The sequence below is a fragment of the Camarhynchus parvulus genome, chromosome 1A (assembly GCF_901933205.1).
Source record: "Camarhynchus parvulus chromosome 1A, STF_HiC, whole genome shotgun sequence".
Taxonomy (NCBI): Eukaryota; Metazoa; Chordata; class Aves; order Passeriformes; family Thraupidae; genus Camarhynchus; species Camarhynchus parvulus.
In genome coordinates, this window is record NC_044586.1 from 14181767 (window position 1) to 14209011 (window position 27245).

Here is a 27245-nt window from a genome sequence, read left to right on the forward strand (position 1 = left end):
GAAAAGGGTGGGTTTTGCTGCTATACTGTCGCATTATTTTTTGTTATTATTTTTTGCCCTTTTTTGTGGGGGGAGGGGGTGTTGTTTTTTGGTGGTTTTGTGTTTGTTTTGGTTTTTTTGTTTTTGGTGGGTTTTTTTTTGTTTTTGTTGTGTGGGGTTTTTTTTTTCTTTTTTTTTTTTTTTCCGGAGGAAGGGTGGTATTTAACATATGGCACTCGGTAATCTCTACACGGAGGCTGTTAAAACATCTGCTGCCTCCAAACGCATGCGGCAGCGCCCGTGGGCACGGGGACAAAGCGAATGGGCAGCTCGGGCACGCTGGCTTCCGCGGCCGCGGGTCCCTGGCTCCCTGCCTGCCGGCCGAGCTTCTCAGGAACGGTGTTTCCCCGCTGGAAACGGGCACCGAGCGCATAAAAGCCGTCGCACCGGGAGAAAGTGTTTTGGTTGTTTTGGTAGAGTTCTTTATTATATATATATTTTTTTTTGCACGACGTTGCTGTAGATCAGTGGCACCTCCGCGTGCAGAGCTGGCACGCTTCCATTTATTATTGATTTAGGGAGGTTTTTTTTTTTTTTCCCTAACGGGATATCCCCACCACACGCCCAGCACCGCGGCCCGCCCGCGGTGCCCTCGGCTGCTCTCCCGGCTGCCGCCCCATCGCGGGGCGCGGGGGGCCCCGCATCCCTTCCCCGCCGTGCCCCAGACATCACCCCACTTCGGAAAGTCGCTGCCGGACAATCGGGACACCCGTTGTCCTCCCCCCCGAAACCCACATAAATCACAATCGCTGCATTGTCGGGCTACAAAGCCAGACGGGAGCGCTTATGAATTTAAGTTTGGAGAAGGAAAACGTGCGCTGACACAACACGCTCCCTGTTCGCAGGAGCAGCCAGGAAGGGGAAATGAATGGTGGAAGTTAAAGAGCCTTTCATTGCGGAGCGCGCCGCAGCGGGTCCCGCTCGCCGCCCTCGCCGTGCGCCGGGGGGTGCCCCCTCCTCGCCGCCCCTCAAACGCGAGCCTTGCCTGGCACGGCTCTGCCCGGGTCCCGGTACCCCGCGGCTCGGCCGCCGGGGCCACACACGATGCGCGGCAGCTCCCCACGTCTCGGCTGCGCCCGGGGGCTGCGCGCTCCGCGGACCGGACGAGGGGTGCGCGGGGATGAGTTTGTGGGGAGATGCTGCTCTCGGCTGTCCCCCGCTACAGGGGGATGGGGGCGGGCGACACTCCCTCGGGCTTTTTGCTGCCCGAGTAGCCCTTTACTCCGACGGGCGGGTTCGCTGCGGGGCCGTGTCCCAGCCAGCTTTTGCCGGGGCAGCCTTGCCGCTGGACTCCGAGAGAGTCGGCACAGCTGTTCCCACCCCTCCCATCCGCTCTGATGCAGAAGGGCGAGCGCCGGCGTGGGAGGGGGCGCCGGTGCCCACTCGCGGGCAACGACGGCCGCTCGCCCGCCTTGCCCCCGGTGCCGGCAGAGCCCGTGCGGCCGCCGGCTCCGGCGGTGCGCTCAGGTGAGAGCGGTCCCTCTCGCCCCATCCCTCCCGGATTGCTCTCGATGCTCGGGCATCATGCGCCCTTAAAATATAATCTGCCCGGTAACAATCAGCGCGCAGCGGCGAGAGCCCCAGAGCTATTGGCTATGCAAATAGCGGGAGGGGAAGCGGCGCCCCAAAGTCCCTGCTCGCACTTTTAAGGCGGTATTTCCGTGCCCGCCGCCCCCGGCCCACCCTCCGCGCCGGCCGCCGCCGGGGGGCTGAGGGGCGGCCGCTGCGGGGACCCCGCTCCGCGCCCGCCCCGGCAGCGCCTTCCCCTTCGGGAGCCTCCGCTCTGCCGCAGCCGGCAGAGACTTCGCAGAGTTGTCACATTTTGCAGGCGGGGAGCGACTACCGGCGAAGTGGGAGCCGGGTGGAAGTCACCCTGTGTGGGACATAACTCCTCTCACCTCCCCCCTCCTCCCCAGCCAACCTTTCTCCCTCCTCCCCCCCCCTCCTCCCCCCCCCTCCGCTGCGTTTCCTAGAAAGTTATATCAGTGTGGCCATGCAACGCTAAGACGGTTCGCCTGCTCGAACCACGAATGTGTGCCGGAGGAAGTAACGTGGTGGTTGTGAGATTTCACCCCGAAGACGCCGCGGAACCCCCACCCCTCAAGGGCTTTTTGGGGGGTTTGCTGTTAGCGGGGAGCTCTGTCCCCCTCCGGCTGCGGGTTTAAGGAGGTGCCGGAGCAGGGAGAGCGAGACATGGATCTGGCACCCTACTATGCCAGGGCATTTCATACTTCGCCCCCATCGTCTGGGTGGGTACCGAGGGGCGCCCACCGTTCCCTGCAATAAGAGAAGGAGAGGGAAATTGATCGGGACGGGCTCCCTCAGAAGGCAAGTGTGGAACGGGTTTAATTTGGTCGCTGGAAGGAAGCAAAAGAGAAGCTGTCATTTGTGTCTGTGTGTCCCTATACGAGGGCCTCCTGGTTCCTTGTTAGCTTATAGAGAGGGAAAAAAAAAAAAAAGCGTTTGATGTTACGTCTGACCAGCTGCTGTTCTCCATAATAACAAGAGAGAGAACTGCCTGCCCTGGCGAGTTGCGTCACTTCGCTTCAACTTTAGGCTAGAAATCAAGAGAGGGAGAGACAAGTTTCAAGGGAGGCAGGAGCGAGCTGGAAAGCACTGCCGTCTTCCTCCCACCCACCTACCCCTCCTCCTTTACCCCTCTCCTATCCCCACCCCCTTCCCCCCTCAAAAAAAAAAAAAAAAAAAAAAAAAAAAGGAAAAAACCTTTCCCATCAGAGAAAGAGGGAGATCTCTTTGGAAACATGGAGCTGCTGTGCTGCGAGGTGGATCCCATGAGGAGAGCTCTGCCTGACCCGAACTTGCTCTACGATGACCGCGTTTTGCACAACTTACTAACCATAGAGGAAAGGTATCTGCCCCAATGCTCCTACTTCAAGTGCGTCCAGAAGGACATCCAGCCCTTCATGAGGAGGATGGTGGCCACTTGGATGCTGGAGGTTCGTACACCCCGGCCCCTCGGAGGGGGGGAGGCAGAGCGGCCGCGGGCAGCACCCCGGCCCCTCTCCCCCTGCAGCCCCTCGCTCTTCTGATCACCGGGTGCCTTCTTCTTGTCGATCCTCTCTCCTGCTTGTCCCCCTCCGGAGCCCAGCCGGTGCGGAAAGGGGCGCGGGGGACACCGACAGCCCGCGGGGGAAGTCGCCCCTTCCGGGGGGCTCCGGGAGCGGGGTGCAGGAGGGGAGGAAGCGCGGCGTGGTGGTGGTGGGGGGGAGAGTTGGAAAAGTCATTTGCAATTAAAAGCAAAGAAAATCCGCCTCCGGGAGCGCTTGTGATTGAGGCATTCCTGGGAAAAAGGAGCAGCACGCGGGGCAGGGCGAGGGTCGGGGGGTGCCCCGTGTGCCCCGCGTTCTGCCCGGCGAGGGTTCCGTGCCCACGTATGCAGTGGGGAGGCCGTGCCTTCTTCTCGCCATGTTGCGCGGCATGCGGACTCTGCTCGCAGGCGCCGAGCGCGGCTGCCCCCGCTGCTTCCCGGGGGGCTCGGGGGTGCCCCCCGGCCCCGCGGAACGGGACCCCCGGTGTGTCGGGGCCGTGGGGCCGGCGCTGAACCCCCTGTTCGCCCCGAGGCTTCAGGCGCAGCGGCAGCGGGCCCGCAGACTTGCCTGCCTTGCGCTGGCCCCACCAGCCATCCTTTGCCCCTTCGGATCTCCTTCGGGGGGGACCTTTCCGGAGTTAAACTCCGTGGGCTGGAAAGCCCAGACTCCCCGCTTGGTTTTCATGTGCGATTTGTGCTTTTTCTCCGCGGCTCCGATTTTTTGTAAATTTTTAAAAGAATTTTGCTCCTCGCTGCCTGCTAAAAGGATCCAGGCGGCTCGGGCTCTCTCCACCCCACCTCGCCCTCGCTATGTCTCCCGTCCTTCCCCCACAACGCGGGATTAGGGGCGCAGGGCTGGGGGACACCCGGCGGGGGAATTTTTACAATTGTCGGAAACGATAGGGGATCGTCCCGGGATGCCACCAGCCCCAAAACCGGGACCGCCGGGGAAGTTTTGATATTTTTTATCGATTTTTTGAAAATATGACGAAATAAAAAAGAAAAATTGGGTCGCAAAGGAAAAAAAAAAAAGTCCGAGGCTGCTCTCTTGCTGCTGGATGGGGCTTTTCGGCTCTCCCACACAGTGTCTTGAATTCATTTCTTACTGAATGAACTAAAGGAATGTGAAAGCCGATTGACAGCCTTCCCAGCCTCTCCACAGATCTCCCCCTCCCCCAAAATTTAGCTCCCCGGGAAACAAAAATAGGAGCAAAAGCAAGGGAAGTAGTGGTCTGTTTGGTGGGTTCACTCATTTATTTATTTTTTCTTCTTGTCTCTTTCTCGCTTCCCACCCCCGTTTTTCCCCGGACTGCCCCATCGTTCCCTCCCCACGCTCCTCACTTGCAGGTCTGCGAAGAGCAGAAGTGCGAAGAAGAAGTTTTCCCTCTGGCCATGAATTACTTGGACAGATTCTTAGCTGTGGTGCCCACTCGGAAGTGCCATCTGCAGCTGCTGGGGGCGGTGTGCATGTTCCTGGCCTCCAAGCTGAAAGAGACAATCCCCCTCACAGCCGAGAAGCTGTGCATATACACGGACAATTCCATCAAACCCCAAGAGCTGCTGGTAAGCAGCCCCAATTCCTCCCTCCTCTCCGGCACAGCACCTTTCTCTCTCTGGCACAGCACCCAGCACTTCGCCACCCAGCCCCTGCCTTTTAGAAAAACCCACGCTTTTCCCGCCTTTCTGAACGGCCAGAAACTCTCGGGGGCCAACGCTGAGGGCGAGGGACACCCGCGGGGACATCCCTGTCCTCCGAAGCCGCCTGGCAGTGCCGTGCGGCGCTGCGCCGCTGCCGGGGGTTCTGGGGCTGGCGGTGCCGGGGGTGGGTCCGTCCCCGCCGTGTCCCCTCCGTATCCCCACGGGGGACCTCGCCGGGCGCACGTGCGCGGGCGGGCGGCGCGGCGGCGCCACCTGGCGGCAGACACGTGGCGGTGCGGGGCCGGGGCCGGGCCGGGGGGCCCGGGATGCTCGAGGGGGGCCCGGGATGCTCGGCCGTGCCCGAGAGGCAGCGGCACCCCCTGATGCCCAGGGAGTTCCACCTGAACACGAGGAAGAACTTCTTCCCTGGGCAGTGACTGAGCCCTGAACAGATTGTCCAGAGAGGCTGTGGAGTTTCCCTCACTGGGGATATTCCACAATTGTCTGGCCACAGTCTTGTGTCCTGTGCTCTGGGATGGCCCTGCTGGAGCGGGGAGGTGGCACCAGGTGCCCCACTGTGGTCCCTTCCAGCTTGACCCATCCTGTGTGATAAGGCTCCGTTAAATCATCTCACATCTGCTGCTTCTCTCAGTTCAGACGCAAAGGAAGCAGAAGCAAATTGATAATTACTGAAGGAAATAAGTGATGCATACATCATGATGTGGAGCGCTGGACATGCACCAGGGTCCCTTGGTGACATGGATGCTAGGTCAGAGAAGCTGCTGTAGCCATCTGAGTTGTTGAAGAATTTTTCCTATGAATCACTGGGAATTCCCCCTGAGGAGGGGCTGGGGTTGATAGCTCGTGCTTCCACAGAGTTAAAGAGCCTTGCCTTCAAATCCTGCCTGGCTGTCTGGGCCACGAGGTGTCTGTCCCCTTGGTGGCCCATCCCCTTGGTGGCACAGATGGGCAGGGGAAATGCCGTGGTCCCCACGTGCAAATATGCAGAGCAATGTCCCTACCTTCTTGTGCCACGTGGATTTAAGCATGTGTTTAATGTGCTTCCTTGTATTTGATCCTCTGGGTTGACTGTTCTCTCTCAAAACCTGTCACATCAGTAATTCTGGGAAGAGCAAACCTTGAGTTCACACAATCACCGTTACGTTCCAACATTTTACAGGTTTTCTTGAGAAATTCAAAAATCCCGTCTGGTTTCTGCGGCCTTTTGCATATATGTGAGATTTCTCAGAGCATGGAGGGCTCTGTCATAATCCAGCAGGAATGTCCGTAGGAGAGTAACTTGCTGTTAAAGTGGGCATCTATTCAGGGAAAGGACTGCAGAAATGGCATTGTGGGGTCCATGTTTATGGTTTCTCAGCAACGCTGGTTGACGTCTCCGCGGCTGCAAAATTAAAGGACTTTTTTTTTTTCCTGACTTGCCAGCTCTGTCAGCTCAGCTGGGGCTCCCCACCACGCTGGGCTCCATCAGGCATCATCAGGACTTGGGAATCAGTGCGTGGAATTTAGTTAATAGCTAATAGTTGATGGATGAGACAAATGTGAGCTGGAGGCCTGAGCTTTGCTCACTCTGTGGGGCACTGTAAGGTGTTCAGAACTCGGTTTAAATGTTGAACCATGCAGGTCATGCACCCCATGGCTGGATCTGGGTGCTGTTTGCACATGGAATCCCATTTCAGGGAATGGCCGGTAGTTACATACACGCCCAAGCTTTCCTTTGATTGCAGTGGGAGTTTTGGGCGTGCAAAGAATCTGGGAATGGCTCCTACATGATTTACTGGCAGATAATTTACACAGGCTACTTCTTGGCTGTGTTGTGTGTGTTTCCTTTCTGCAGAGCCTCTCTTGGAGTAGTTTAAGCACCATCAGATTTATCTGCAGGACCTTTGGAGTACAGTTTTGGGAGGCAATGCCATCAAGCCAACTTCCCCAGTTTTGAGAAGAGGAATGTATATCTAGGTTATTTTTGTGCATGGCTGTCCCTAGGGCTTTAAATGGCTATAAAGTAAGGACTATAGCCATTTAAAAGAAGTTACTAGGAAAGGACCACAGTGACCTTGGCAATATCTAATTGCAGTCTAAACTTTCTGGGTGGGCATTCAGCACTGGATAAAAAAAAAAAACAACAAAAAAAAAAAACCTTGGCAGGAGCTGCCAGGTCTCATTATTTTCAGTAGAGCCTGACATTTCTGGTGTTCAAAAAAAAAAAAAGAATATAAAGTCAACAACTTCAAAGCTGTAGAGGCATATGGAAAAAAGGGTTTGAGCAAAACAAATTTTGCAGTGATAAAGTTATAATAAGAAATAAGCAGAGGTTTTTCGCAGGCTTGCTTATGGCTTTTCTTCTCTTTTGCTCTCTCTGTTCACCCTCTGCAGGAATGGGAGCTGGTGGTGCTGGGGAAGTTGAAGTGGAACCTTGCAACCGTCACCCCACACGATTTCATTGAACACATTCTAAGGAAGGTGCCTCTCCCTAAAGACAAGTTGCTTTTGATCCGGAAGCATGCACAAACCTTCATCGCCCTTTGTGCCACAGGTAGGCTCAGCTGCTCTGGCTGCTGCTGCTGCTGCTGCTGCTGCTGCTGCTGCTGCTGCTGCTGCTGTGTGGTTGGAAGGGCAGATTTGTTCCTGGTGGTGCTTCATCCCCTCCATCCTTACATGATGTGGGAAGAGGAGCTAAATCCCTTGGGACTGTTTGCAAAGGATGTTGTGAATCAGGACCCAAAACTGTGCATTGGACAAAATTCTTGTAGTAGTGACCCATAGTGCAACTGACGTGTGTGGTGCTTTTGCAGTGAAGTCTTGTAAGGCTGGATTAGAGCATCCTGGGTTTTATTTTGCCCATTCACTGCTTCTTTTAGAGGACCACAGATCCTTTGTAAGGACAGCTCCAAATACAGAAGCTGTTATGGCACATTAGCCCAAAATGTCTTGAACTAATGCATTGCATGAATCTGTTCATAAACTTTTCATTAACTGGACTCTGTCCAGATAAAAGGCAAAATTGTATATTTTAGCATTTATGTGGTACTGCCACATCTCTGAAGCACAGGGAATGACAATTTAAAAGGTAATTACATTAAAAAAAAATTGGATTCTTTCCTAGCTTCAACCCAAGAAAGCAGTGAAACTACCACGTTTCGTAGGGAACCATTGCACTCCCCTTTTGCCACACAGCTGAACACAGTTTCTGAAGATTTTCATGAGAATAATTGCCTCTGTGGAAGAGAGGCTTTTTAATTTTGACCTGTCTGCAAAACACTGGTTTTTGTTTGTGTGTTACTTTGTTGTTTGGGTTTTTCTTCCCTCAGTTACTTTTACAGAATTAGTGTACTCTGAATTTTCGTCTGAAGGGTTAATGGTAAGACTACTTTTTAGAAGCTGGACCTGAACTAGATAAACAGCATGCAGTATTTTCCAGAGTCACTATGAAGTAGTGGATGGCTCAGTGTTTGAATTCACCAGTTTGATGTGCCTAGTCCTTTGTGATAGGAACTGTTCTGCCTGTGTGTTTGCAGAGGGAAAGGGAAGACGGGGTGCAACTTTTGGGTTTGAATGCCTGCTTCTTATATATAAGGTGTAGTGACTGCTTTTACAATGTTGGCCAATTCTTCCTACTTCAGTTGATCTATTTTAGAGATTTGTATATGGTCTGTGTTAGGGTAATGGACTTTTTGGTTGCCATGATGCTCAGACCTTCCCTTCGTTTCCCCCTGCTTGATCCTTTTCAGATCCAAAGACCACAGGATGCAATAGAAATACTGCTCAAATTCTGCAGGATCACTCTTGGTGATTTCTTTGCCTTCTCCCCTTACTCAGGATGCATTCACTGTTCTGCCTTGTGTGATATGAAAAAGATGGTCCTTCCCATGGATATTTCCCTGGATCTTCACACCCTCAGCCATCGAACTCCAATACAGCTCCATGTTGCCTTCCAAACCAGACAGTCTTCCCACTCTTTTTTTGCTTTCACTTCCTCCAATAGTGTTTTGGTTTGTTTGCTTTTTTATCCAGCACATCCTTTTCTTGAGAGCCCTAGAATTTCATTATGATTTAACATCTCAAATTCTGGTCCATAATCCTTTGCCCTTAAAGTTTTCTATATAACTAAACCATTGCAAGACTGTGGTCCCTGAAAGAGTCTCCCAAGTCCATGGCTTCTTTCCACTCCATGAATTCTTTGGTAGTTAGCTCCATGGTCTAGAAGTCCTTTTACTGGGATCCAGACCAGTGCCTCCTCTCCAGCCTTTAGCCCAGTCATGCAGTTCCCTCATGTGTGTCCCCCATGTGATCTGCCTCTCATGTTATATGTCTCCAATGCATGAAATGAGGCCCTTTGTGTAGAGTTTAAAGAGAGAACAAATTAAAGTTTCTTCCCTTGAAAGTGAAAGACATAATTGCTGAGTACCAAGCTTCCCAAAAGTGAGGGCACTGTGGTGCTGGCTGGAGATTTCCTTTTCTTCTCATGCCATTGTCCACAGACCACTGTGTAGTTTTGAGGAGGACCCACAACACTTTTTCATTTTGAAAGCAGAGATCTTACCAGGCACTCAATACCACATTCCCACATCACCTGTGAACTGCTACCTCAATTTCCATTGTGGAAATGTTGTTCTTACTACAGAATTTCCCTTTCAATGCCACTCTTTGAAGAAAAGCCCCTTCTCATCAGACTTCCCTTCCAGATTCAGTTGTCATTTCCTTTCCTTGTCCTGTTTGTTGCAGAGCTCTCATCAGCCACTCTGTTTCTTCTTTCTCTGTTTCCGTCAGAGCTGCTGCTATCTGCCAGCCCGGGCTAAGCCTGGTGTTTCATTTCCCCATTTGCCTCCTTTCAGCAGTAGGACCTCCTCTGACATGTGGCTCCCTCTTCCCTTGCTCCCCATGTGTGTTTTTAGGCTGGGTTTGACTCTTTAGTGTTCCCAAAGCTGACCTGGCTGCCTGGCTAATAGCTCTGGTATGGAGCACAGCAGTGAATCTCTTTCTATTTCCTGATTCATCTCAGCACAGCTTTCTCTGCTTTCAAGTACATTTTTTTTCTTTAAAGTATCATGCAAAATCTGGCAGATTTTGAACTTTTCTCCCCCAGCCTTAGATCTTCTTCAGCAACTGCTCCATTTAATTTCCCAGCAAAAACATTTTACCAGAAATTCCCAGGTGTTCCCTGCCTGTACAGAGCTGGCTTTGATCTCAGTCCTGCAGCACTTAGTGTCAGCAAATGAAGAGGGCAGCAGCCATGAACAGTTACTGGATGTGTAGGATCACAGTGATACTCATCCCTCAAAAGGAGGGGATATTCTGTTCTTCTGCATATTCCTTTCAGTCATGTTTGGTCACTTTGGCACGCTCTCTGTTTCTCTGCCTTTATTTTGAGCCTAGTTCCTGAACCAAACTGCGTGGATATAAACCCACGGCCTCTCCCCAGTCGTTGCAGTGATTAATGATTCACATGAGCATGACTGGAACTGGAATGTTTCCCTCTTTGCCCTTGGTCCCATCAGAATATACGGCTGCTGAGCAGGACAGAAGTTTGTGTGTCCTCCTGAATAAAGTTTTCTCTTTCATTCCTCTGCACTCACAAAGGTTTCAGGAGTCTCCTCCTCCATTAGGAGGTCATGGAAGTGGCATTTTCCTCCAGCTGCCTTGTTCACTGTGCAGTAAGAGTGCACAGATAGACACTATGCACTGGCATGGCCTGATCTGTCACCATGTCATTGTTTTCTCATCCCATTGGTGGCTCCCTGTGCAAGCCAAAATCTCCTTCAGAACGCTTTTGGATTTTCAAGGCACCGAGAGGATGCATTTGGGGCCTTTAAGTGGTGCTTATGGCTTCTCTCTTATGAGAGGAGACTGAAGGAGCTGGGCTTGGTTAGTCTGGAGAAGAGAAGGCTGAGAGAGGATCTCATTAATTCATATAAATATCTCAAAGTGGATGTCAGAGGATGATGCCAGGCTCTTTTTCAGCGACAGGATGAGGAGCAGTGGCCATAAACTAAAACACAAGTTCCACCTCGGTGTGAGGAAGAATTTCTATACAATGAGGGTGGCAGCTGCTGAGAGAGGGCCTGGAGCCTCCCTCTGGGGAGATTCCAAACACACCTGTACATGCTCCTGTGTCACCTGCTCCAGGGGACTCTGCCTTGGCAGGGGTGTGGACTGGGTGATCTCCAGAGGTCCCTTCCAGCCCTAATGATTCTGGGATTCTTCAGCATGGGATGTTCCTGTTCAGCTGTGAGCCCAATGGAGATCATCCTTGTTTTGCTGGCTGGGATTGTGTTGCTTTTCCACCCTCACCACACCTCCATCTCTTTACTGCTCTGCACCCTTTGTTCCTCTGTCTCTTTGCACAGCGCTGCACAGCTTGGAAATGTTCTCTCAGGGGTTGGCCAGTCGCCTGTGCTGAGCTCCAAGCCAGGGAATCACTGCTGGAAAGAGTGGGAGAGGGCAGTGATTACAGAGGTGTGTGCAGAGCCTGCCACGCTGCTGCTGGAGAGAGAACTGGGCGTTATTTCCTTACACTTGGGTGTGCTCATCATTTCTTCTTGCAGCCTGTGCGGAGTCTCAGATGCACAACTGCTTCCTTGTGTTGCATTCTCCTCTCAGAGCCTGTACATGCCACAGTTTTGGTGCAGGATACCCCTTTTTATGTGAGAGCCTGTAAGGGAATGGTTTTTGAGGGAGGGTGGCCTGTGCATGACAGGCTTTCAGAAAGAGGAGCTGTAATAGAGACACTCATCTCTGTGAGGAGCTTTGCAGGATTTCAGTTGAGCGGCAACCAAAACTTGGAAGCAGAAGCCTTTGCAGACTTGCAGAGATAGAAGGCAGCTTGTGTAAAACCCTGGACTCAGTCCTTTGCAAGGTCTTTTCTATGCCTCAGCTGAGTCCTGTGGCAGGTGGGATGTGCCCATGGTGGATCCAGCATCTCAGGCCTCGGGCTTGTGTCAGCACACAGAGGCCGAGAAAGAGCGGCAAAATGTCAGCTTTAAGTCAGTTTCATACAGTGTGCCAAACCTCTGCCCACTGTTTCTGGGACATTAATCATCTACACTTGAAAGCTGAGAAGGCTTTTTTTAACTTCTGGGCCAAATCCTGCATCCTTCTTCAGACAGAAGTTCTGTGGAAGTCAATGGGAGTGTTGTCTGAGCGAAGACTGCAAGATGAGGTCTGCAACCCTGGTAGAGATCTACAGGGTGACCACACAGAATGAGGCCTGTTTGCTCCTCAGCATTCCTGCTGGGCAATTCTACTCTGCATCCCCTTTTCATCCAGTGTAAGTTACTGGAGCCTGGAAAGTGTGATACAAGTTTTATTTGGGACCTGTTCTTTGCAGAGGGGAAGAATGAAGCCTGTAGAGGCTTCATTATGTAAATGTCTTAAGAAATAAAAATACATGTTGCAAAGTGGCAGTGCTTGCAGGATATTCTTGCATATCAGAAGAAAGAATAATTTGCACTAATTTATTGCTAGACAAAAGAAGAAGCTCTTGTTTGTTCCAACTCATATCAGTATATTGAACTTTCCAGCCAGCGGAGCCACAAGAACCAAGGAAGTGCCATCAGCAAGTAGTCAGGCCCTCGGGAATGTTTCATGACCAGTCAAGTCTGGCAAGAGGAGGTGGAAACAAATAAAGAGAGCATGTGCTGATACAAGCTGGCATCACTCTGGAGCTGCCAGAGGAGCTGCTCTCCTTTCTACCAGCTGCAGGTCTGACGTTTTGGTGGTTCAAGCACTAACATCCTCCTAATCCTTGGTTAGGAAGGTGTAAAATAAGTGCAGATAAAAACCGGTTCAAACAGTTGTTCAGAAATAGTATTTACCATCAATGAATGAGCATATTGTTGTGAGTGCTCCTCTGCTTTGCATAGGTTGTTCAGCATGTTTCCCTGCCTTTACCTCTCTTAGATGGGTGTGATGAAGCATTAACATTTAGGATACTTCAGACCCATTGTATAAAGGCCAAATGCTGTTTGCTTTATGGGAGGAACAGAATTAGATGTCTGCCCTCCCACCTACTCAAAGGATGGAAGCATTTCTGCATCCTGGTTTACTTGAAAGTTTTGTGTTTGCTTTGAAGGGCTGAAGTCATCTGGTTTTGCCTTTAAAAGTAAAAATAGTTAATGTGAGGAAAATTTGCAGTGTCTTGGAGAAATGCAAGAGGAAGAGAAAAAAATGGTCACTGCAGATACAACCAAATGTATTAGGAAAAAAAATAGTACCACACTGACCCTGGAATTGCATTTGGATCAAAGCAGACAAGAATTAAATTCACTACTTCCATTGTTTGACTTTTCTTTTAAACTTAGATGGTTAAATACAGATCCATGTTCTTGTTTTAATAGTACAGGCATTGGCTGGGTGAAGTCTGAGACTGGCTGTGACTATTATCTACACAATTTTAATGTATCAATACCTGTTTTTCTGATGGAGGTAACATACCTTTTTTTCCTCCACCATTGGAAGAATTACCTTCCTTATGACAGCAGTTTCGAACTCTGTAAATAAATATCTATCAAAATACAGAGATGAAAACTGGCTGCTGAAAAAAGCCCAACCAGCAGCCAGATCAGTAAAATGGGTCGTTTTAAGTAGGTAGAGTTCCCCCACCTGACTTTGACACACTGAGCATGTTCAGCCTGGGTATTTGTCGGTGCTCTTCTCCTTCCGACGGTTTTATTTGTTGGCTGCAAGTTAAGGCTTCCCCTTGCAGGACCTCTCTGGGTTCCTTCCTCCAGTTCCCTTCTGCTTTGGACTGACTGTCAGCCTTGCATTTTCCTGGCTTGAAGGCAGTGAAGACCACTGGATTGGGAGAGAGCCAGCAAAACAGCTCAGCCGCGGTGCTCGCAGCCCTGGAACCTCGGCGTGGATTACGTGTGCTCCACTGGCAGAAAAACCTCCTCATGCCCTGGCTCTGTCAGCTCCAGGCTGAAAGTGGGGGGCAGCTTCAGGGTACCCTGAATTTGCTTGATGACTCTGACTGGCTGGTCCACAGGTGGCTGTGTTTCAAAGGGGGCTGTTTCTTGCATTGCCTTTTTTTATTTCCAGCGCTGAAGTCAGTGGGGTTGCGCAGGGCTGGTCACTTGTTTTTGAGGTCGTTTGGGAAATAGGTGATATTAAAATGGGGATGGAATGGTTTCTTGTGCATACTGCCTGGGAATAGAAAGTAAAACAAGTTTTACTTTCTAACAACCCAGTGTCTTCCCTTGAAGTGTTCATGTGCTCAGATTCTCGTGGACACGCGCTGTGGCACTGCTTCTCTAACTTATAATGAGACTCCTTTGTACTTTTCCCATGGAATGGCATAATCACAGAATCAATTAGGTTGGAAAAGACCTCTGAGATCATCGAGCCCAACTATAAACCTATAAATCACAACAGAGTTAGAGTCAGAGCCATGCTTTAGATGCAGGCTCTGGGTGTGTGTTAGTCAAGTTTGCACACAGAAGGATTTAGCCCATAGCCTTCCTTCAGATGTCCAGGGAGAAGTGCTGTTTATAAAATTCCATGTGCCCAGTAAGAAGTGGTTTTTATAAAATTTCCCCTGTAGTTCAGGTTTCATCGTCTCCTACAAGAATTTGCAATAAATTAATATGTTTCAGCTCACATTTTTAGGTTCTCTCTCTGTGCGCCCCACTTTTTTTTTTTATTTTTTAAAATTTTTCGTTAATCTCAGGGCAAATTTTTGACCTAATTTGGAGGGAGGACAGTTTTACCTGGGTGAAAACCGAGTGAGGATGGCAAGGCTTGTATTATTGTCATGGTAGAAGCAGAGATTCGGTTTTCTTTATAATTGAAAATAACATGTAAAAAGCTTGTTTTGAATTTCTCAATGGAATCTAAGAGAGTGGGGGGGGGCGGTTCTGCATCCCCTCAGATACGGTACTTAATATTTATGCTTTCATTGCACCTTGACAAACATTTCACGTAGTTATTGCTTTGCTTGAATATGGAAATATGTTAATTATGGCCTTTATTGCGCTGCCTGCTCTTTTCCTCAGCCTTTTCTATTCAACCCTCTAGGTGGCCCAGCACAATGTGGCTTCTTTTCTTTCAATGAGCTCTTTCCACACTAATAGGGTCCAGGGTGATGTGGAGAACCATGTGCACAAAATTGGTGCACCACCCCCCATTCCTTTGTGGGCATGTCAGGTTAAATTCATATCAGCAGGAGGGTCACTGCCATGATTTTCAATAGCTCGAGATGAGGTGATGACTTCAGACAATGGTGCCACACTCTCCAGTTGGAGACACTTGCCTCACCAGTTGCAGTAGTTAATTAATATGCTAAAAATAGAAGCCAGTGATACAAATCGCTGCCTGTTGTACAACAAAGACTGGGCATGTGTAGCTTTGATAGCCAAGTTTATGGTGCTTGTTATGGAGGGAAGTTAGTTTAGAGCTAGAGGCAATGTAAGACTTTCTGGATGCTGAGCTTTAGTCACTCTGGGCCTCTGGCCATTCGCTCGCTGTCTCATTTGCATTATGAATGACATTAAGGGAGCTAACAAGGTTATTGGGCATAGAAATGTTCGCATGTGACCCCACGTGGAAGCAGACCTACAGCAGTGCTAGTTGGCAGGGACACTGTGCCTCTTTATTCAGCTTCCTAGGAAGACAGTTTCTCGGAGTGGATCTAAAATCAGCCACGAGAACACCGGCGTTTGGATAACGTGGAGGTCGTGATGCAAGGCAAGGAATTTCAGAGGGCAGGTGGAACTGTGTCCTTCACTCAGCCCATTCTGCCTGGACATGGCACCTCCCTGCACCATCTTTTTACTACATCCTGCCTGAAACTCAGGACAAGGAGGGGAAAATTAAGGAAAATCAATTGCTACCTGTAGTTCCCATGCATAAGTGAGAGATGATTTGATACATCCAAGATCAAACATGGAAGTTGCTTCCCAGCTTAGAGGTGTGGTTATCCCTTATGTGTGTTTGTATAAATCCATGTGAGGAAAACATGAAAATGATTTTGATCATAGAATTATTAAGCTTGGAAAAGACATCTAAGACCCTGGACTCCAACCCTAACCCAGCTCTGCTGTGTTCGCAACTATACCATGACTCCAAGTGCCACATCTGCATGTTTTTTGAACACTTCCAGGGATGGTGACTCCACCACTTCCTTGGGCAGCTGGTCCGATGCCTGATCACCCTGAAGAGATTTTTCATAATATCCAATCTAAACCTCTCCTGGCACAATTTGAGGCTACCTCATCTTGTCCTGTCCCTTGTTCCCTGGGAGCAGAGCCTGGCCCCCAGCTGGCTGCACCCTCCTGTCAGGGAGGTGTGGAGAGCACTAGAGCTCCCCTGAGCCTCCTTTTCCTCCAGGTTAAACACCCCCAGCTCCCTCAGCCGCTCCTCATCAGGCTTGTGCTCCAGCCCCTTGTCCAGCTCCGTTCCCCCCTCTGGACACGCTCCGGCCCCTCAGTGTCCATCTTGCAGTGCCAGGCCCAGAACTGGACACAGCCCTTGGGGTCGGGCCTCCCCAGTGCCCACAGCAGGGGGACAGTCACTGCCCTGCTCCTGCTGGCCACACCATTGCTGGCCCAGCCCAGCAGCCATTGGCCTTCTCGCCCACCTGGGCATGCACTGTGGGCCAGCAGGCCCAGGCCCTTTCCTGCTGGGCTCTTCCCAGCCACTCTGCCCAGCCTGGAGCTGCTGGGGGTTGCTGTGACCCAGGGGCAGGACCCAGCACTTGGCCTTGTGGAACCTCATCTCTCTGGCCTGGGTTTATCAATCCAGCCTGTCCAGATCCCTCTGCAGAGCCTTCCTGTCCTCAAGGAAATCAACGCTCCTGCCCAACTTGGTGTCACCTGAGAACTGACTGAGGGTGCACTCGATCCCCTCATCCAGGTCATTTATCAAAGAGAACTGGCCCCAACCCTGAGCCCTGGGGGACACCACTGGTGACTGGCAGAAAGGGCAATCCTGGAAGTGTAATCCCCATTCCTTTGCCATGTGCTGAGATCAGCATACTCAGGGCTGTGCCCTGCACTGAGAATTTGGGAGTCAAGGTTCTCCTGTTGTCTCACTCATTACTGGGGGGCACTATAATTTAATTTCCAAGAGTCAGCTTTCCTATGGACAGTGGGTTCTTATTATTACAATAGTGCATAAATTACTATTTTTATAATAATGGCATTCCATATTCCTTACTTCAGCCAGTGGGAATTTGCCCTTCAAAAGTGTCAGAGTGTGATGTCTGGTAGGAAGCAGCATGCAGTGTTGGGCTTGCAGGTGGGAACCTCCTGGTGGCTTTGTGAGACAGATAAATCCATGTCAGGGTTTCAGCTCGTCTTTTTGTCTCCCCACTTCTAACACCCCTGTTCTGGTCCATCTGGGCGAATGTTATGTCCCAGGTGCCATTCTTACTGGAGTGCTTCAATCCCAGGGATGTATTCCAGCCTGGAGAAGAACATGCTGTCTCCACAGCTATTGAAGTATGTGCCAGCTCTGAGTTTGGGAGGCTGAGAACAGCTCTCCATGTGTCTAAAACCTCAGTGGTTACACAGACATCAGCAGGGTTACAGAATTTGTGAACAGAGGGGATTTGGGATCTGCAGCAGGACAGTTTTCTGTAATCTGTTTCTATTGATGGAATGTATTGCTTGTCATTTATTTCTTCTTATGTATTACTTTGGTTTACTCTTCCTTCTGCTTCAGTTCCCCCAGCTGAAAACTGGTAGAGAAAGGTTTGCCAATAGTGAAAATTGGTACAGAAAGATTTGTCAAAGAGTTATTGTTGAACCAAAGAACTTGAAAACCAAGTTTCTTTTTAGGAATATATCAAGATGTGGGAGATCTGGTATTTAGCAAGATAAACTAGTGCTGATAAACCAATGTCTGTGGCAGTATCATAAACCATAAAATTGTCTTATAAAGATCACAGGATTTTATTTTAATTTCTCTTCTGATTTAACAGATGTGTGAGAGGAAGTTCTGAAGTGTATTTTTGGCTTGTTTATTAAGAAATAGTAGTAATGACAAATGCAATCTTTGTTCTTTGATTTCATAGCTATGGCCTGTAAGTGTTCTCACTTCCTAATTGCTAAGGTAGTAAAGATGAACCGTTAATTAAAATCTCTTTCCCGGACAGGTCTTTAAATGCTCGAATTAATTAACTCTTTAAAAATTGACGTGACTAAAAATCTCATTTTGGTCCTTTGTGATACCTTATTCCAGTTAGTTTTCTAGTTGTACAGAGAGGTCTAATGTGACCAAGACCCAAATTTCTGACATAAATTACAGAAAGCCTCCTTCTTCTCTTTCCTTTTCTTTAAAACTAAGGAAAGACTATTAAAAATTGTCCAGGTTTACTTTATGCATCAGTGAGAATAAAAGACTGAACCGCATTTCCATTTTAATTTGCAGGTCTGTTCCCCCTCCTTTGACTGCTTGTGATGAGCAGTGTGACTAATGAGCTCCATGGGACCAAAAAGAGTGGCACTTTTCCCTTTCTTCTACTTCCCCGGGTTTTATTCTTGGGTGTGGTTTTTTTTATGTTGCTTGCCTCTGATGTTTTGCAGCTTTTCTGGTCTGGGCTTGGACTAATTCCCAGATCTGTTCTTGCAGATTTTAACTTTGCCATGTACCCACCATCAATGATAGCAACTGGAAGTGTGGGAGCAGCCATCTGTGGCCTTCAGCTCGATGATGGGGACAGCCTCACGGACCTCCTGGCCAAGATCACAAACACAGATGTGGTGAGTGTTCCACATTCCTCTTGTTCTTTCACTTCCCGGGGTGTATTGGAGAACTGGGCCTGATCCTGAAGACTGAGTGGAGCAAAGGAGGGGGTTGGTTCTGCAGGGAGTTTGAGTCTCCAAAGCTCATTGATTTCCTGGAATTCAGTTTTTATTCAGGCTTTGCCTGCCCAGGTTGATGGTGCAGCAGGCTGAGCCTTCTCAGGAGCCCTGGGGGATGGGGTGAGCAGGCAGCATTCCCTGGGGCATAAAGCAAACCAGGAGTTGTTGTGCTGCTGTTGGTCCTGTGCTTACAACCTTGAAACAGCTCTTCTGGCCCTTCTTCAGGTGTCACCTAAAAATTCTTGACCTGGAAGAAGTTAATAATGAGCTAATTTCAAGGCAGGACATGAGACAGGCACAATTCAAGCTGTCCTTAACATGTGCTAATTTATTGTTTTTGATTCACAGAGTAAATATGTGGCATTATTACATCTGTGATAGCACTGTTAAATGAAGATTTGGGTTTGTGATTTGGTTAAAAAGGAGTAATTAGTCCAGGTTACTTAAAAGGGGAGAATTTTGATATTTCTTTTTTTTTCTTATAATCAAACTGATCCTAATTTTCAAATGTAATTCTCGAGTTTCCAATTTATTTTAATTTTAATTGGATTTGCACAGAAAAAGTAATATTGCTAATTCAGAGTGCTTGAAGTCTAAACCATAGAATCACAGAATGGCCTGGGTTGGAAGGGACCTTAAAGATCATCTCATTCCAACTCCCCTGCCACAGGCAGGGATGCCTCCCACTAACCCAGGTTGCTCAGAGCCCCATCCAGCCTGGCCTTGGACACTGCCAGGGATCCAGGGGCAGCCACAGCTTCTCTGGGCACCCTGTGCCAGGGCCTCACCCCCTTCACAGGGAACAATTTCTTCCATATACCCAATCTAAACCTCCCCTCTGTCAGTTTAAATCCATTGCCCCTTGTCCTGTCACTCCAGGCCCTTGTCAAGAGTCTCTCTCCATCTTTCCTGTGGGTTCCCTTCAGGCACTGGAAGGCCACAAGGAGGTCACCCCAAAGCCTTCTCCTCTCCAGGCTGAACAATCCCAATTCCCTCAGCCTTTCCTCCCAGCAGAGCTGCTCCATTCCTCTGGTCCCCTTGGTGCCTCTGAGAGGAGAGACACCTACTGTGCCTGAGAGAATTGTGTGTAAGCCCTGTAAGGCCCTTCTGCTGCATCTTGCAATTTGGAAAGATGTTATCTACTGTGCTTTTCTATCCAGATTGTTTAAGTCTGAAAGAAAATACCTACAAAAACATCTTAGTAGTTCTTAAGCAGTTAGAAGATGAGTTTTTAATTTTGCAATGAAAAATGCCTTCAGCACCTTTTCTTTTAAATTCAGCAGGATTTTTTTTGTCAAAAGTGTGCTTTTTGCCATCTTGGTGAAAACCATCCCAGATCTGACCGAGCCTACATTCCTTCAGAAGAAAAATTAATACTCTCTCCAAATAACAAAGAACTCCTAACATTTTACTGTTCCCATCTTCTCTTCAAGAGTCTGTCACCATTGGGTAGAGACCAGCTTCCTTCTCTTTGCTCCTGGTCTCAGCCCGCAGCAGCACAAACTAAAGAGGAGGGTCTCGCTCATCCCCCAAATCAGAACAAACTCATGACAAAATGAGCTTCTGCATAATTTAATTGCTAAAAAATATAAGCCTTTGCAGAAATTAGAGATGCTGTTATTTTTTTCAAGGTTTTTTCCTTTGTGAGGCAGAGGTAGCCTTAACTCCCTGCAAGCTTTGAAGCCTCAGCCTAAGCAAAGGTTGCCAAAATTTTTGAGTTTGGGCAAAATAGTGTATTTTTCATTAACCTGCTGTTTCAATTTGGGAAAAATATTTTGCTAGGTATTTTCTCTATGAGTTTTGCACTGAAAAAATACAAAAGGGGCCAAGATTGGAAAATATCATACCACATGGAGAAAGCTTGCGAGAGAGAAAAGCAACTGAAAATGGGGTCTCAGAGAAGCATGGGGCAGGCTTAGCAATAGGTAGTAATACCAGCCTCATGTGTAAAATGTATTGTTGGAAAAAACCTACTGTCTGGATTGTGTAAGAGTTGGCCCAAGGCTGTGTTAATAAAGAGTAAAGACTATTGTAATACATTTTACACTGGGACTTAATTAAAGTTGAATGAAGAGCTTCAGTTCTCTCACTTCCGAATTTCTGGTGCCTGAGAGCTGTTCCTGCAGTGGCACAATTAATTCATTGTCACTGTGTGAATGATTTTGTTTTCCAGTGAGGGCTTAGGGAAAAAGGAGAAATGAGAGTTCCTGGTCTTTAGGACCATCATGTGGGAGGAAAGTGGGGGAGTCACAGAAATGAACAGTTCTGCAGAGGGAAACCTTCCTGCCCCCTGTGCCTCGTGGTAGCCCACAGGAACCAAAAGGCAGCTGGGGAAGAGTCCTTCCCAGCCAGAGGGTGCCGTGGCTTCTGCTTCATTTTTGTATTGGAGCGTGTGATTGCTTAGCATGGAAACAGATGATAGGACTTTCCCACTGGCTTTTCAAAAAATGTCACTGTCTGAGGTGAAGCATGAAAAATCTCAGCTTCAAAGCTGCAAGCAGATGAAAAGGAAGAATGGTAATGAAACCCTGATGCAACTTAAGTACAGTGAGCTTTTCTGAACTTTCACTGTTTTATAGTGGTAATTTAAGGGTGCAGTTTATTTGCTGGGAAATAGCAGCATTAACCAGGAGCCTGACATCAATGGTGTTATTTTAGCTTTACATTAGTTTAACTGAGACTGGAGTTTGGCATTTACAACTAAAATGAATGTTTTTAATGGATGTTTCATTAAAAATCAGACCAAAAATACGTTATTAATAAACAACATGTAATTTAGAGCTCGGATGGTGGGTAGGCAGACAACCAACATGAGTGTTTCTTTCAAAAACACATTGGTGTTGGATATCCTTGCATGAATCCAGAGCAGTGCCCTAGACTTGAGATGGGGCTCAAGGCATCCTGGACTGTTACTTTAGGGATAGCAGTTATTTCTGGTAAATAGCTGCCCTGGGCTCTTTGGTGAGGGTTGAATCACAGGCTGGAGAAAGTGTGACAGCAGGGCCAGGCAAACCCTGGTTTCATTACTCCTTCCACCGACCGAAATAAAGAGCAGGGAGCTGCTCTTGGAGAAGCTCAGCAGCCTGAGGGGTAGTGAAAGTAGCTCTGTGTGGTGCATCTGAGCTGCCTTCTCTGCTTGCTGCTGTCCCTAAGAGCCACTAAGAGCTAATCCCACACTACTGAGGGAGAGGTTTCTCCCCCTCTCCTCTGTTCTTGTGAGGCGCCACCTGAAATATTGCTTGCAGTCCTGGTGCCCCCAACATATGGAACTGTTTGAGCGAGTTTAGAGCAGGCCACAGAATTGATAAAAGGAACTGGAGCAGCTCCCCTATGGAGACAGGATGGGAGTGCTGGGGCTGTTCAGCTTGGAAAAGAGAAAGTTGTGTGGAGACCTCAGAGCTCCTTCCAGCATCTGAATGGGCTACAGAAAAGCTGGAGAGGGACTTCTCATCAGGAGCTGCAGTAACAGGACAAGGGGGAATGGCTTCAACAGAAAGGGAATAGGTTTAGATAGGATATTAGGAAGGAATTAGAATTAGAATTAGAATTAGAATTAGAATTAGAATTAGAATTAGAATTAGAATTAGAATTAGAATTAGAGAGGGGTATTGAGGTCCTGGCACAGGTTTCCCAGAGAAGCTGTGTCCTACGCATCCTTGGAAGCGTTCAAAACCAGGTTGGATGAGACTCTGAGCAACCTGGTCTAGAGCAAGGTGTCCCTGCCCATGGCAGGGGCCTGGAACAAGATCACCTTTAAGGTCTGTTTGAACTCAAACCGTTCTGTGCCTCTGATTCTGACCTGACACAGCTCTGAAGGATGGGGATTGCATGTTCCAGTCTGTTCTCCTGCCAGGGGCTGGGAACATTTTCTGTGGTTGCTTGCAGAGGAGAGGCTGGTGAGCAAAGAGTTAACAGACCTACTGGCAGGAAGCCTCAGAGCTCCCTGTGCATCTCTTGGTGGGTCATTGCAAAGGAAAAACAAACAAGTCAGGAAGTCAGGAATTCCCATAGCATCTCAGAGCAGCGTTCCAGTGTGAGCAGTATCCTGTCCCTGGTGGAGCCAGATGCTTTGGAGGAGGATACGAGCATCCCTGCTGTGCACAATTACGGGATGTGAGGAAGGATAGCTGAATGGGTAGGGCACTTTTCAAGACCTTGCAACCAATATTGTGCTTTGCTTGAGACCTTTCTTGGGTAAATCTATTCCCTCACCTCGTGGAAGAGCAGCCATCCAGGTTGCATCTGGATGACACACGGAGTTGGTCTCTCCAGCATCAGCAGCCAGGGAGAGGTTTTCAGGCAGAGCCAATGCCTGTATGTGGGCAGAAGTCATCTCTAAAAGTCTGTTCCCAGATGGTAACTGGTGTATATTGAGTGGTTTGGAAAATCTAAAGCATATTTAAGGGCCTGAAGTAGAAAAAAAGCAAGGAACCAAGCATTTTTTAAATGCAGCTGGCTGTGAGCCCTTAAAAATGTGGCGTGGGGCTGTTTTAAAGACTGGATCCATAATAAATGGCATTTAAAATATCTCCACTTACACGTGCCACATATGTCAGTGCCGGGATTTTTTTTTTTATTCCCAAGATCAGAGACATCCCCTCATAAAGATCTGCAGATTTCTGCACAGAAACGGAAGTGAAGAACCACCATGCTCAAGAATTCAGAGCTGCAGTAAAAAAATCGTGGAAATCTATCTTGAATGGATCGCATTTGAACGTTGTCCCTAGAGCACATACACCATTTATCCTCTCTTTTGTAGTGTCTAGGGCCTGTGGTTTTGGAAGCAAGAAACAGGACTCGCTGTATCTTATCCTGCCTTATTTGTTGCAGACCGCATTTTGTATGCAAGGAAACAACAGGCAAAATAGCCTCCCAGAGAAAGGAAGAATGAGATAGTTTCCTAAGTTGTCTTTGCCTGAGTTGGCAGCTGCTCCGTTTCATTCAGCTTTTTGTTCCCCAGTGAGTGCTGTGCGTGTGTAGCAACAATGGGGTGATGCAGTGACACCGCGGGCTCATGGCGGAGTTCCGTCGGGTCCCTTGGCAGCCGCAGCCGAGGGGAGCCAGGCCCCCGAGGAACGGCTCCCATGGATCAGCCACTCCGGCAGGGAATCAATCCCTGCGCGGCTCCTGCAGCTCTGTGTAATGCAGGCAGGTCCTCACAGCTTTTTGAAAATCCCCTTTTTCAACAAACACTCAGAATGTTTGTTACAGCAGCATAAATCTCACACCTTTCCACGTTTTCACGTCTTCAAAGTATTACCTGGTAAAGATTGCCAGAAATCCCAAGTCACACTGCGTAAGGAGTATTGTGGCATCTGCCCCTGCATCACCCTGCTGGTAAAGCCCAATGTTGTCTTTACTCTCTCTTTTCCCAGTTCTGAAAACATTGTTTTCTCCTGTTTGCAATGAGAAATACCCACAGCAGCAACAGGAAACCAGCAAACTGAGTGGTGAAGCAAACAGTGGAACTGAATCTAGAAAGGACGCTGTTGAAACTGCTGAAGAGACCAAAAATTGCAGAGAAAAATGCCCTATATTTCAGATTCTTAATGTTAGTCACCTTATTTATTGCATTATTGCAATAATGTGGCAACAATAAGTGGAGAAGGTCTGGCATGAATTAGTTTTTTGTGGGGTTTTTGTTTGTTTTGTTTTTTGAGTGAGATGTCCTTGTTAGTCCACATGAGGTGTCCTCTGGAACAACACATTAATATTTTCTGTACTTCCAGTTGGCAAAAGAGACATAGACACTTACCTGTGATTGATACTCTTTGTTACAGTAGCAAAAACATACATTTAGGAGGGAAAACAGTTCTGTTTTTTAACTGCATCCATTAGATGTGAGATCACTGGAAATACAGTAAAGGGATAAGATATTCTCACAGCAGCTTTCCAGGCTCTTGCTTTGGAGAAGGTCAGTGAGGTAAAGGCCAGCGCTCAGCACACAAAGGCCCCACTTTGGGAAGGAATCCCTGTTTATGTCAACAATGAAGCATGTGCTTTGGAGAGGTCTGAATTGGGGCTTAAATGTGAACCAGTGGAGGAATCCAGCCAGCTTTTGTGTGTAGGAGTACAGATGACATGTTCCACACTGGAATTTATGTAAATCCAACTCTTTAATGCATGTCTGATTGCTGCTTTCTTAGATTATCCAAGCAATGTGTACATGACCAATGAACAGTACTGTCATTTTGGGTATCTCCAGCATACTTTCCATTTATCAAACCAGATCCTGCACCTAAAAAAAGTCCTTTTCTGATTTTCCTTTTGCAATTAGTTTTAAGAAAGAAGAAGAGATTGAGGGCCTTAACACTTACTTGTGAAGTAATTAATAAATATGTGGAAAACTAACCACCCTTCAACACAAAAATGCCATACTAATGCTTTTTTAGTATTCCCAGCTTTGGGATTTTGGGCAGTGCAAAGTAAGAGCCTGTTGGTTGAGTTGAGTTGGGTTGGGTTTAGTGAGAGGCCTTCCCTCATAGCTTGCCAGTGAACCATAAATGCCAGTTTAAAACTGGAAGCTGGAGGCCAGTATAGGACATACATATACACCACAGAAGTGTTGAAAAGTTCAGGAAAGTGAATTATGTGTAATATTCTGCAGAATCTTCCCTAGGGCTTGTGCTTTCTTTTAAGATTGTCATGAATGGGAATTGAAATTTTAATGATTATTGACTTGAATAAGTAGCTCATGCAATAGAGCTGCTGATTCCTCCTTCAGTTATTTTCACTGCCAGCATTTCCATCATAGCCATGAGGCTGCCCCTCACCAGACACAGGAGAGCTTTTCTTTTCCTTTAAATGATTTTCAAATGTGCTAGTAAAATCACCTAGGGATGAAAGAGTTTCAGAATGAAAAAAAAAGAAACCCCAAAGTTAATTGCCTTTTTAGTTCTGTACATGCTGAAGTATAAATAAAACTATGGAATGGAAAGTACCAGAACTATTTTAATCATTAAAACTACTAGACCATATAGAAGAATGGGGAAGTTAATCCATGTGACACACACTTTAAAAAGTTTTTTATGAAAACAACAAAGGCAAACCCTGCAGTATTCTGAAGGAGTAGCCTGGTCCTTGTATTGCAAAATCTGGGGTCATACTGCAGTGCATTATAGTGTTCTGTCAAGGAAGATTTGTTGAAAATAATGTAATTCATAGGTTTTTTCTTTGATATGTTCTTAAAACTTAATTCTCTGTTATCAGAGCCATCTAGAACTTGCAAAACGAAAATCCACCAGTAAAATATGTACACATGCAGCAAATCCCCATGAAACTTGGAAGGGTTAAAAATACTGTGTCATGGGAAGGCCAGGCTGTTTGTCCGGTTGGTTTTTAGTAGTTTTTTGTATCATGTCCCTTAACTTTGGATTGATAGAAGGTTCCAGCAATGCTGTCATCTATACAATAAAGCCACTTACTTACCTAATCACACTGTGACAGCTGGGCTGATAAGATACTCTAAATTAGGGTTTTTTTCCTTTCACCTGAGAGATTTAACAACCAAGGAGCTTTAGTATGCAAATAGCAACACTTTTTTGGAAAACTTTTTTGGAATGCAGTGTGCTGGTCATTTTTACTGTAGGTTTCTTTGTTTTGAAGAATTTGGTGGTTTTAAGCTCAAAAAGTGTCGACCAGAGAAATAATACACAGTGGCCTGTGGATTCCCATATGAAACAAAATCCGTGTGACAATTCCAGTCGAGGCCACTTCAAAATTTTATGTACAAAATGAAGACACCAGAAATGACCCAATTCTCTATAGGGTTACCTTGGAGATTTCAGCCTCTTCATACCTGAAGTGAATCATCACACTACCTATCAGAAGTTTGTACAGTGATAGTGTAAATGACCATACATGAGGGTGTTTAGGAACAGACAAAGCTGACGCCAAATGCTCGAGCCACATGTTCCGCATGTCACCACCCTTCCTTCCCCAAGCCTGCCTGCAAGGAAATTGCCTCATTAAGCTTTTCAGACTGAAGCTGCTTTAAAAAAATCTGGCTTGTTTTCAGAAGGACATAGTACTTTGAAACTGCTTTAAAAGAAGAGGTTCTTACACCCAAAGAAAGCACATTATGAATGTTGTCTGTTACAAGAGTCTCCAAACTGGTGCCCCCACACTTGAAAATGCCTTGACCCACACGGTGATTTGTTGTCGTTGCCCTCTTACACACAGGTGAATGCTTACAATGGACCTAAAGCCCTCCCCAGCTGATAATGGGGGATTTTCTTTATCTGAGGACAGGATTTTGCAGCCAGCAACTGCTGGCTGGTAGCCAAGAAAAATGGGTGTTCATTACCCACTGGGGCTAATTGCGCCCATCGCAAATGTCAGCGTGGCCAGTGGAACAGATCCTCTTCACCAGATGTGTTTTTCCCAGTCCAGCTGGGATGACAAATCAGTCCTCCATGTATGAATATTTCAAACTCTCCCCAATAACCAGGTACTGTGTAGAAAAAGGGGTGTGTTGGTCAGGGCCCAGCTCCTCAGTGTTGCAGTTTCATCCCGAAGTCCCTGTGGAGCCCTATGGAGGTCAGTGCTGCGTTCTGTTCTTCAGCTCCCCTGCCTGACAGTGGGAATGGTGATGCTCAGTCTCACCACCCCAGCCAGATGCTCTGGGGGCTCTGGTTAAAGCGCTGTGTTGTGAAAATCCTCCTACCAAACCCTGTGTTGCCCTATTCCCTGAAGACTTC

General features: G+C 47.8%; 1 protein-coding gene across 1 annotated transcript in view; it reads left to right on the forward strand.

The window, feature by feature from the left end:
• Positions 1–2715: 2715 nt before the first annotated feature.
• Positions 2716–27245, forward strand: part of CCND2 (cyclin D2) — a 26811-nt gene continuing 2281 nt past the window's right edge. Inside the window, exons 1-4 of the mRNA XM_030959767.1 lie at positions 2716–2996; positions 4436–4651; positions 7121–7280; positions 18314–18444. Of these exons, the coding sequence (XP_030815627.1) occupies positions 2802–2996; positions 4436–4651; positions 7121–7280; positions 18314–18444 (702 nt within the window). The 5' untranslated portion in view covers positions 2716–2801. The remainder of the gene's footprint in view (positions 2997–4435; positions 4652–7120; positions 7281–18313; positions 18445–27245) is intronic.